This window comes from Theropithecus gelada, chromosome 2 (assembly GCF_003255815.1).
Source record: "Theropithecus gelada isolate Dixy chromosome 2, Tgel_1.0, whole genome shotgun sequence".
NCBI classification, from domain to species: Eukaryota; Metazoa; Chordata; class Mammalia; order Primates; family Cercopithecidae; genus Theropithecus; species Theropithecus gelada.
In genome coordinates, this window is record NC_037669.1 from 160,516,653 (window position 1) to 160,529,111 (window position 12,459).

At 40.0% G+C, this 12,459-nt stretch overlaps 1 protein-coding gene across 3 annotated transcripts in view; it reads left to right on the top strand.

Moving 5' to 3' along the window:
* The first annotated feature begins 4,848 nt into the window (after positions 1 to 4,848).
* Positions 4,849 to 12,459, top strand: part of MRPL3 (mitochondrial ribosomal protein L3) — a 41,104-nt gene continuing 33,493 nt past the window's right edge. For 2 of the 3 annotated variants that reach the window (XM_025375465.1, XM_025375466.1), the window contains exons 1-4: positions 4,849 to 5,129; positions 6,452 to 6,636; positions 7,658 to 7,749; positions 9,863 to 9,961. In XM_025375465.1, the coding sequence (XP_025231250.1) occupies positions 5,038 to 5,129; positions 6,452 to 6,636; positions 7,658 to 7,749; positions 9,863 to 9,961 (468 nt within the window). In that variant the 5' untranslated portion in view covers positions 4,849 to 5,037. Of the gene's footprint in view, positions 5,130 to 6,248; positions 6,329 to 6,451; positions 6,637 to 7,657; positions 7,750 to 9,862; positions 9,962 to 12,459 lie in introns of all 3 variants that reach the window. The other variant, XM_025375467.1, reaches the window with a different exon arrangement.

Below are 12,459 nucleotides of genomic sequence, written 5' to 3' on the forward strand. Positions count from 1 at the left end.
AAGATTCTGTCTTAAAAAAAAAAAAAAAGAAGAAGAAGAAGAAGAATATGACTATTGTTTTCTACCTTCCAGAAGGACTTTCACTTAGAAGACTAGAAGGCCTCGGCTGGACAAACCCTGCTTTCTGCCATCTCACAGATGAACAAGTAGAGAGGTGAAGTGATTTACTCTGTGTCGCACTGCTAATTAAGTTTAGAGCTGAGATTGAATCCCAAGTCTCTTGGCTCTGAGTTCAGAGCCCTTTTTAGAATGCTGCGACCCAATATGTGGTCAGCACTGACATCATCTTGAGCTTGTTAGAAATGCAGACTCTCAGATCCCACCTTAGACCTAATGAATCAGGTTCCGCATTTTAGCAAGATTCCCAGGTAAATCTCGTACACATTCAGGGTTGAGAATCACTAGCTTATGACATCACGTGGGCTCTGAAAAGCCTCCAGGGAGGTTGCATAGGAATTGAATGGGTGACTATCTCAAGCAGTTCGGCCTCATCACTCTCTCTTGAGACCGACTGATTCTGATCTAGACTGATCAGACACCTAAAGATGCAGGCTTAGCACTATCATCATCAGTCTTTGCTGGTCTGGGGCATTCTCTGGATGCTGAGCTGACTGTTCCAATAATGTGCTATGCAGCTTTCTCTTCTAAGGAAAGAGGCAGTACAGCAGATCAGTTAAGCACCTGGACTCTGTAGACAGCCTGCCTGGCCTCAACTCCTGGCTCCACTTTAACAAATGTAAAGTTTGTGCGCTTGAATGACCTGCTCATCTTTTCTGTGCCTCAGTTTCCATATTTGTAAAATGGGGATGAAACTAACGGTACCCACTTCACAGGTGAGGATTAAATAAGTTAATAAATATATGGAAAGCACATAGATCAGTGTCTGCCACTAAGCAAAAGCAATGCAAATGGTAGTTATTTACCATTTTTCTGGGAACCCCCAGGCCTCCTCCAAGTGGCATCAAAATCCTAAATGAACTCGGTCTCTAGAATTTCTCCAGATTCTGTATCTGCAAGGGTCAGAGGCTCTGATTATGATCCTAGGTAACCAGAGTATCCACCGGTCTAGAACTATACTCTAGCCACCAAGGCATTGCGAGGAAGACCAGGGAGGAGGAGATATCCTTTTGGAAAGCATTAGTTCCCTGGCATGTGATGCTATATTGTCTGTTGCTAATATTTTTTCTAAGTAATCAAAGAACTTTAAAAAATGCCCATTGGTATAATTATAGTAAGTTTTAAAACTTTAAACCCAGATTACTACATGGCCATACTGCTTTTTTCTAATTTTTAGGCTTTCTTCAAGCCAAATGAATTTTAATTCTGATCATCTCTTAGAACCCTAAAGACTGTGGGCTTACTTGGGAATTTACAAATAAAAATTATGCTTTAAAAGCAATATTTTAAAGTTACAAATTGTGATTTGACCTTACTGAAGGACATTGAAGCAGAATTCATTCTCTTATTGAATGAGTATCTGTGGAGTTTGCAATATGGCCTTTCAAATTTTCTATTTCAGCCAGCAATGGAATCCTAAAGTTCAAAAATCTCTTAAAGTTCATTTTATCTACACCCCAAATGCATGCTTGACTCACCTTCATAACATCTTCACTGATTTTAAAATATGCTAGATCCTCACAACTTTAGAAAAATGGAGGAAGGTCAAGGATAACTTAGTAAATCCAAACTCATTATTTAAAAGATTTCTAATTTCAAATATAAGGTATGTCATAAACTAAGAAACAGCATAAATGAATACTAAAATGGAAATTACCCAACAAAAAATTTACCATCCTGCAATAATCCAACTATACAGGATATATCACAAACATTATAAGAGCTAATGGTAGAGCCTAATGGCAGGAACACATAAAAAAGATTATTTTCAGTGAACTCTTGGTTTGAAATCTACTCCTATGACCATTCTCTTGTACTGAACATAGCTTTAGTAATTCAAAAATGAATCTATTCCTAATGTTTTATTTAATAAGAGAAGGTTTATGAGATCATCTGTTGGTCCGAATTAGTGGAGTAAGAGTTATAGAATTGTAGCACTAAAAAGAGATGGTGCAAGTTATCTTTATTCCAATGAGGAATTGAAATCTTAGAGAGGCAAAATGGCATTACAATTTCAGGGTCTAAGGCAGTTTCTGAAGGATGACATCAGAAATAACAGGAAGCTCTAGGTCAGTGCCTGGCTGCCCTAGAAAAGCTTAGGCTGGGTCCCTTGACAACTGGGCCTGGTAACTGTCAATTAGCAGCATATTGCAGTGACTAAATCAAGTATGACACCGCTCAGCCCTGGCTGGCAATCAGGAGACACATTTTTCACGACAGCAGACAAACCATGTTTTACCTTGATTCAGTTCAGCAGTGGTGCCTGCTGTCAAGGTCCTCCTTATGGACTAGGAGATATTTGGTACTATGGGAAAAGGTTAGACCAAATGGCTACCTCTTCAATCCTCACTGACCACTGCTTGTGATATGTTTACTTACTGATTTTCCTCTTTAGCCTTAAAGAAATTCCAAGGCAAGGGTAGTGACATGTTTGTCATAGAGAGCCAAAGAAACAAAATTTCTAAAAGCATAAGCTCTATCTATGGTCACAGTCTTTGGCTCTACCAGTTAATAGCTGGGTGATTTTATTTAAGTTATGTAATCTCTGTATGCCTATTTTCTTAACTGTAAAATCCAGATAATTATACTATTGTCACAGTGGATTGTTATAACATTTAAGTGAGAAAATATACTGAGAGAGTAAAATTGAATACTGTTAGTAACCAGACTGCAGTATTTATAGCAGAACATCAATACAATATTTCTTTTTTTTTTTTTTTTTTTTTTTTTTTGAGATGGAGTCTTGCTCTGTCACCCAGGCTGGAGTGCAGTGGTGCAATCTCAGCTCACTGCAAACTCCGCCTCCTGGGTTCACACCATTCTCCTGCCTCAGCCTCCCGAGTAGCTGGGACTACAGGTGCCCGCCACCATGCCCAGCTAGTTTTGTTTTGTTTTGCTTTTTCCAGTAGAGATGGGGTTTCACTGTGTTAGCCAGGATGGTCTCGATCTCCTGACCTTGTGATCCACCTGCCTCGGCCTCCCAAAGTGCTGGGATTACAGGTGTGAGCCACCACGCCCAGCCCATCATTACAATATTTCCAATAGACCATACTGTGTATCACACCACTGCTGCAAAATGACTAACAGTTCCTTATTCTGAGTGATTGCTGCTTTCTTACAAACATTATGCCCACTTCCTCTCTGTTCTTCCTGTCTCTAGAACAAAGATTATCAAGATATCCAATTCCGAACTGTCCTTTCTTCGTGACAGCATCCATTCCAAAACAAGCTCCTGCTTCTCTGATGCCACCTTAAAATCACTCAGCCTTAAGTCCAAATTTCATTTCAAGCCCCTCGCAGGTCACTCTTTTGGAAACATCCTCAGACATATGCTGTCTTTTGCTGCATCAAGCTAATTAAACTCAACTTTGTATGCGTTCTTGTTTTCTCCTAGTAGTGTTGGTTGATGGGCTTCCACAATGCTGAGCACATACTCTAGCACATTACATGGATAAGAAATGTTAGTTATTGGCAGTAGCATAGAAGTCTTCTTATTCTCAACTTCTTGCATGTAGCACACCTGAAAACATGTTTGTTCAATGAAGAGCCATCCTTAAGTATCTGGGAGGCCAGGCAGCATGGCTAGAATGAAGAGATGTAGTTTTTCCTTCTAGGTTCAAAATAGTATTGAAAAGTGTCTAAGGTAACTGCAACAGCAATGAGTGGAATGAATGGACAAGCAAAGCAAAGTAAAGATTTTTTAGCCCACTAAAGTCCAAGTAGTGGCCAGAAATTGACCATTGTCTGGACCTGTTAAGCCAGGATAGCCAGATCTCTACTAAAAAGAGAAGGTTGAAATAGCTACACTTTAAAGTGCTTATTTCCAAATTTCTACAAACAGTAATCTGACAAATAAGGGAATTAGTAGAAGAATAAATGTCCTAGTCACATAGATGGTGATTAGGCTGTATCTGGAACCCAGGACAGGGGACTGTTTGTAGAGAAGGTGCATTAGCTATCTATTGCTGCATCACAAATTACCCTAAAGCTTAATGACTCCAAAAAACATTTATTTTCTCTGGCAATTTCTCCTGGTCAGGAATTCTTGAGTTGCCTGGCTGGGTGATTCAGGCTTAATGTCTTCACGAGTTGCAGCCTAGGGCTGGTGGATCCACTTCCTAGGTGGCTCAGTCATGGCTGGCTAGTTGGTTCCTCTTTCTATGTTCCTCACTGCAGAGCTGTTTGAGTGTATACAGGAAATGACGGCTAGCTTTCTCCATAGGGAGCAATCCAAGAGACAAAAACTGAAGTAACAATATGTTTTATGATCCAGCCCTGGAAGTCATACATCATTTCTATGGCTGTAGTCTATTGCTAACACATGCCAACCCTGTTTCAGTGCCAACTCTGCTCCTCTGCCAGATGTGTTGTTTTGGACCAGCCCTTAAATCCTGAGTCAGTTTCCTCATTTATAATACAAAAATAACTACTTCCTTTCAGGACCGTTTTTTATGATTAACAAATATAAGATTATCAAGCGCTGCTTAGCATAATGAGTTGTCCCACAACGGGCACTATATAGAAGTGTTTTCATTTTTCTTAGCGTCCTCAGGAAGTCTGTCCTTATTATTCTAAAGTTTAAACTCTGAACATCCCCTTTATTTTACCCCTGGAGAGGCGATTCAGTCCCCGCCCACCCGTACCTACTCCAACTCAGATCCAAAGCAGGACGACGGTGGAAGCGGAACTATAGTTTCCGGAGAGCGATTCCAGTGCCCGGAGTTCATTGTAAAACGCACCGGAAGTGGGTCCGGCGGCTTTCTTTCCGTCGCGGAGGGCAACGGCCGTAGACCATTCCGGCGACCCTTGCGACGACTTCCCCACGGCTGCTGCGTCCACGTGGCGGTGGCGTGGGGACGCTCTGAAAGCAGAGCGGCGGGGCGCCCGGAAGTCGTGAGTCGAGTCTTCCCGGGCTCATCCATGCCGGGTTGGAGGCTGCTGACCCAGCTCGGCGCCCAGGTGCTGGGTCGAGTCGGGGACGGCCTGAGTGCTGCCTTTGGCCCGGGGAACAGGTAGGAAGGTGTGAGGGTGTCCTGCCTGCACAGCCGCGTCCTGGAGCAGTGGAATGGCCTGGTGCAGTTGGGCCTCCCGTGGGTGCAGGAGGAAGGGGCTCTGTTCAAACGTGGGACACAGAAGAATAAGGGCCGTTAACCTAAGGAAGCACGTTGTAAGGGGATTAAAGTGGTTTTTTAAAAACGCTTATGAGCCAGCCCCTAGCAGCGAACGCTATTAACAGCAATGATATCTTACAATTAGTGAGCGTTTGCCAGGTACTGAGCGCTCTGCTAAGTGTATGAGGTGCCTTATGTAGCCTCACGGGAGCAAACTACTATCATAAAGATTACAGTTAAAACTGAAGGTTAGAGAGGTGAGTTAATTTGCCCAAAGTCACTCAACTAATAAGTAGAAAATTGGGAATCTAACCTGAATTTACCTGACTACAAAAGGAGAGTAGACTGCAGAAAGCTTTACTTCTGTTCTGACCCTCCATGCAAGAATTACACCCCTTCTTCCTGACCTCCACCCACTAAGGTCTTTCTTGGTACGTTCACCTGTTCAGAGATCATGCCTTTTGTGCATCTTTTAACTTTGCACACCCAGTTTCTTTACTTCTCTGAACCTAGGCCATGTCATTGCAGGGAGGAGGTGAGCTTATTAGACAAACATCAGCATGCCACCTTTTTTTTTTTTTTTGAGACGGAGTCCCGCTCTGTCGCCCAGACTGGAGTGCAGTGGCAGTGGCCGGATGTCAGCTCACTGCAAGCTCCGCCTCCCGGGTTTACGCTATTCTCCTGCCTCAGCCTCCCGAGTAGCTGGGACTACAGGCGCCAGCCACCTCGCCCGGCTAGTTTTTTGTATTTTTTTAGTAGAGACGGGGTTTCACCGTGTTAGCCAGGATGGTCTCGATCTCCTGACCTCGTGATCCGCCCGTCTCGGCCTCCCAAAGTGCTGGGATTACAGGCTTGAGCCACCGCGCCCGGCCAGCATGCCACCTTCTGCCACCTCCACTGAATGTGTAACTATTAAGGTACACGTCCAAATGGGTTAGTGGCTTCTCATGTCTATAGGTAGGATTGTTTTTTTGGGAATCTGTTTATCTGCGAGGAGAAAATGAATTTTTTTTTCTCCAGGGTAACGACAAACAGTTTAAATGTGAGCCTTATCCGAAGGAATGTGGGGATGAAGAAAAGGTTGGAGACATGAAAAAAAAGTATACAGAATCTAAGCCCTTTCCTAAGGCCCTGACTGCACTTTCCAATTTGTGACTTCCCTTTTCTATATTAAATGGAGGAAGTTTTAAAATTTGGTTTGGTTTTATTTTTTCTTTTTATAGAACACACATCTGGCTTTTTGTTAGAAGTATTCATGGAAAGAGTGGTACGTGGTGGGATGAGCATCTTTCTGAAGAAAATGTCCCATTCATTAAGCAGTTGGTCTCTGATGAAGATAAAGCCCAATTAGCAAGTAAACTATGTCCTCTGAAAGATGAACCATGGCCTATACATCCTTGGGAACCAGGTGATTATTTTGTATTTGATGAGCTCTCTTTTCCTAATTACTGTGTGGCTGGACACATTTAAAATCATAGTGACTGCTTGATAAATTTATCATTTCTTTAATTTATTTTTCATGTGCTGTGTCTGTCTGTTTTATTGTGGTTTGTTTTGCAAGTTTATTTCCAACCTCCTAGTCTAGTTTTAGTGAATGCCTGATGATAATAAAGACCTTCTTGAGAAGCTGTTTTATAGGTGAAGGGAGAATCATTCTGCATACATTCTCTTGTTTACTTCAGCTAAAAAGAATATAAGTCAGGAAAGAAAGGCTGGAAGAGTGTGATGTAAATTGTAATGTGTTGCATGGATGTTCAGTTGGGATGTTGTAGCACTGTAGATTTGGAAAGCATAACCCCTGAATCAGCTCTTGGTGTCTAGAAAGATGCTAAACCCATGTGTGGCCAGACCAAGAGGAATAAGGCCTTTTCTATTAAGTGTGTGGTCCCTGGTTAGGGTTCATTGTGACAGTTGAATTGGTTATCAGAACTTCTTAATGAGGCAACTTTACCAGTTTATGCAAAGAATCTAAGTGTCTTGTTGTAGACGTACATATTTTAGCAATATATGACCAGTTTTGACATCTCTATAGCCTCAGCTATCTTCTCAGAGTCTGAGTAATAGATGTTTTCTAATGAATAAAGTTGGGTAAGAATTGATACTAGGAAAGCAAAATGATGGATTTATCATGCCCTGTATGAATGCCATTATTTTAAAACCAGAATATATCTAACGTATGTATTTTCTTTATTTCATGTATTTATGTTTGTTCATTTTACAAATATTTATTGAGCACCAATATGTCATGCCAGGCATGGTTGAAGGCACTTAGGTCTGTAAAGAACAGTCCTATTTTACTCTGAATATATTGGCATATTTCTTTTGTGCCTGCTCCTCATACTGAAACCTGACTTTAGGAAAAACAATTTCATCATGTTGGCGAGCGTTGCAAAAGCTTTAATTCACATTGCTTTGGTTTTAATTGCCAGGTTCCTTTAGAGTTGGCCTTATTGCCTTGAAACTGGGCATGATGCCTTTATGGACCAAGGATGGTGAAAAGCACGTGGTCACATTACTTCAGGTAAGAAAGAAACAGAAGGTGTAAGAGATATCTATGTGTTTCAAGATCTGTTTGTGCAAACCTTAACAAGAACTATTCGTATCCTGAAACATGGAACTGTATGATGAAGAAAGGGGTAATGTTGAACATAAATAGTATTAAAGAACTTATGGTGGTTTCAGGAATGCCCTCACCCTTGCCTGAGCAATGGCCTTCTGATACTGGTATTTGGATAACCGGAACAAGGAATTTCTTTTTTTAAGTATAACCTGTCCTTTTACAGATCCCCTTGTTTACTTTATAATCGGAAAAACATCTCAGTCCCATTTTGTTTTCTTTTATGGAATTCTTTCAACTCCAAATTACAGTTTTGATCTTTTTGCTGACAGAATATAATACTCTTGTCTGGTGAGGCTGCATTTTGTTCACTAAGATAAGCTGTAGTCTAATGGGTAAGAATGTGGGTCCTGAGACCAGAATACCTGAGTTGCAGTCCTGATTCTGCCACTTACTAGTGTGTTCCTTGGAGCACTGTGCCTCATCTGTAAAAGATACTCTATTCTGTAAAAGAAATAATTGTGACCTACCTCAAAGGGTTATTGTGTAGATTGCACAAGATGATAAATGTCAGGCACTTGAAACAATGTTGTGTGTCCACTATAAGCTACTATTGTCTTTATCATTATTATTGGTGTTGTTATTATTATTATTATAGAAAGATACTGGTAAGTGATCATCACTCCCCAAATCACTTTGAACAACTCAGTTGATCCTTGGGGCTTAGTCTTAGGCAAGTAATGATACAGGTGATGTAAAGTACGAGCTCATGCATCTAAGTGCTTAGAGTGCTAATAAGGCACAAAGAGTCTATAGATCCTTTTCTCATTATTACTGGCTCTGAATGACCAAGTATAAGACAGTAGTTTTGTGAACTCTGAGGAAACTGGTGGGGCAGGGGACTTTCAGGAATGGCTGGTGGGATTGTAAATTGGTACAAAACCATTTTGGAAAACACTTAGCATTATGTGGCAAAATTAAGACGGGTAAGCCTTGTAGTCTAGCAATTCCGCTTCCAAGTATTACTAGAAAACTTGAGCAGCATCATCACACTTAATCCCAGCAAACTAGAAATAACCCAAGTCTCTGTCCACAGTAGAACAGGTAAACAAATCATGTTATTTTCACATAATGAAATGTTGTACAGCAATGAAAGTGAACAGAATAGAGCTACACACAATATAGATGAACCTTACAAATAAGTGAAGTAAGACATGGAAGAGTACCTAAAATCTGATTCCATTTATATAAAGTTTAAAGCAGGCAAATCTAAATACATTATTAAGCAATACTTTCCAAAATAGTAATTACAATGAAAAGTAAATGGCTACCATAAATGTCAACAGTTATTTCTAGGGCAGTGCTTCTCAAACTTTAGTGAACCTCAGAATCACTTAGAGGTCTTGTAAAACACAAAGATTCTGATTCAGTAGGTCTGGATTGAGGCCTGAATCTGCATCTGTATTAAGTTCCCAGGGGATCCTGACACTGCTTGGCTGGTGACAATACTTTCGAGTACTCCTGCTCTAGGGTAAAAAGATGAGGAGGTGACTGGGAAGAGACACACACGGGCTTTTGGGATTCTACTTTTGAGCTGGGTAGTGGTTGCATGTATGTTTTGTTTAAACTCATTTTATTTTTTATTTTTTTGAGATGGAGTCTCACTCTGTTGCCCAGGCTGGAGTGCAGTGGTGCAATCTTGGCTTACTGCAAGCTCCGCCTCCCAGCTTCTCACCATTCTCCTGCTTTAGCCTCCCAAGTTGCTGGGACTACAGGCGCCCCCCACCACGCCTGGCTAATTTTTTGTATTTTTAGTAGAGATGGGGTTTCACCGTGTTAGCCAGGATGGTCTCGATCTCCTGACCTCGTAATCCGCCTGCCTCGGCCTACCAAAGTGTGTATTTAATCATTTTTTAAACAAAATTTTATGTTTTTAAGATTGTGGTTGGTGTTAGAGGAAAGATGAGGTAAGTAACTGTAGGGAATTCCTGTTTGTCCTAAGGTCTCAATGTGGCTGGTTTGCAATGTTAAAATATGTATTGGCACATGCTTAGTTTTTTTATGTTTGTTTATTTAGGTACAAGACTGCCATGTCCTAAAGTATACTTCAAAGGAAAACCATAATGGAAAAACGGCAGCCCTGTCTGTAGGAGGAAAAACTGTATCACGTTTTCGTGTAAGGATGTATTTTCATAGCTAGAATACTGCATTTTTCATCAGTTTCAAATCTGGATGAGTTTATGTTTTGAGATTGTTCCACAGCCACAAACTTGCATTTGTTTGTGAGGAAAGTTGTGTATTTGGGGGAGGCAGTCTGGTACAACCATTTTGCCCAGGAGTCTTAGAGACTCTTGAGTTTGTTCTAATACCTCCCCCTGTATCTGGAATAAGTACTTTTACCTCTGTAAGCTGTAGTGTTTGTGTATCTATACAATGGGAATAAAAATACTACTTACCTAATAGGTTTATCACATGGATTAAATTAGGTTTTTCAAATGTGCCTGGAATATAACAGACACTCAGTAGATTTCGTTATTTTGTTATTGTTTTATGTTTCATTTCACTTTCTTCTTATGGAAAGTTGTCTTAACACTTGACACCAGGAGCACGTGGAAATTAATTTTGTGTATTCTAGGAGGAGCTTTCAGTGTTTAGGAGAAAGCTATATAAGAACCCAAATCACATTTTTTTAATAAAACATTTTTTTTTTTAAGTAGACTACTGAGTTTGTAGTTTGGAAAACTGCCTAGTGAGTATCTGTATTGAATAACTAAAACCAGAAAACCTTTCTCAAAATGGTGATAGCTTTCACTAAATATGTTTAGGTTTACTAGAACATATTACTTATCTCTAAGACAAACTTTTTTTCCATTGTAAATTGTTTATGAAATGAACAAGGCAGAAGTTAGGATACAACCTATAATCTCTGACTCTCAAAACTATCAGTTGTTTATTGTGTGCCTACTAACTACTCTATTTTCTTATCATAGTTAACTTTTATTGAACATTTATTACATGCCACATGCATAAGCATTACGCCTTTTTCATTTGTTACTTTATGTAAACTTTTCAGCCTCTGAGGCTAACGCAGTTAACTAACTCATTCAAAGTCACCCACTGGTAAGAGGTAGAGTGGCAGACTCCAGAGCCTTATTTAAGTGTGTCTTGATATCTACCCCCTGGGAGCGCATAAGCTAGTGAGAAAGTTACACAAATAAACCAGCCATCTCAGTACAATATTATAAATCCAAGGAGCACAGAACCAGAGACAGCCAATTCTGCCAGGGAAAATCCCAGGAGGTTTCACAAGGAGGAGAATAGAAAGGAAAACAGGTGTTAGAGGCATTCCAGAAAGAATGGCCTCTGCAGAAGCAGAGACAACATGGAAGAGCATGTGTTCTTGGGAAGAGAAGGGTAATGTGGCTGCATTTTAGTGTGCAGGCCAGGCCAGTGTGGGGAGGGTGGTGAAGCTGCAGCTATCAAGGTAGTATGAGGTTTAGACTTCATCCTATGGACTTTGAGGTGCTTTCTGAATTCTTTAGGTAACTTGTTCAAATTGTTAAATTAGTTATCTAAGATTTTAAAAATCTAGCACGAGGAAAGACTTTAGGAGATTGTTTTAAGAGATCAGGGGAGAGTTGATAAGAGCCTTTAGAAGCAAGACAGTTGCATTGAGATTGGAAGGGGCAGGAATTGGAAAGGACTGGGTGGGAGGACACAGCTAGGTCAGTGCTGATGACATACTCTGGGATAGGAACAAGGAAAAGGGAAGCTTTGGAGGAAAGAGATGTTTGAGATGTTCACAAAATCATAGTTCTATAAATGGTGAGAAATACTGATTAGTCAATAAGTGGTGGTGGATATCATTGAAATCTGTGACATGGTTTATTTTGTTTCGTGTTAGAGAAATTAGCTATTTTTGAGTATTATGGTAGCATAGACCATTTATTTTTCTTTACAACTTTGTAATAATATCTCTGCTGCTGTTCTTAACAATTTATTGACTAACAGATTCGGGCTTCAAATAACTCCATAGTAATTATAGCGTACAATGAGGTATTTATGGGAACTTTTTAAAAAAATCAAGTGTTTGACTTTTTAAAAATGTATTAATATGTACCAGCCTTCATATGAGTAAATCTTTGGTTTGATAGATGCCACTGTTTTCTACTTGATTGTACTTCTGGGTTTTTGTAATGACTAGCATCATCATCTTCATTTTCATTACGAGTTTTGTAAATTGATGACTTCATGGCCTTGATATTTGTAAATCAAGCATGTTAGGGTAATCCCTTCTGCCCCAGCAGGTCTGTGAAGATTGCTTCCCCTGAAATATGAGGTGGCGAGAGAGTAAGTGATGTGGGATCAGAAGAGTTGAGTTCTAATCCTGATTTCTACCTTTAGGTTCCCCTTACTCACCTTTTGAACATCTGTTTTCTTACCCATAAAAACAAGGAATAGTACTTGATGGTCTCTAAATTCTCTTCCAGTTCTGAAAGTCTCACATTGGTTCTCAGAATATTTTATTTCTCAAGAAAAAAAAAGTTTGGAGAAAAAAAGTACATGAGAGCTCAGTTTATTCTATTTTACTTAGTGATGAAGATGTGTTATAATCAAAATTTTATGAAAGTAATACTAATAGTATTAACTGTAACAGTACTAATAATTAAAAAT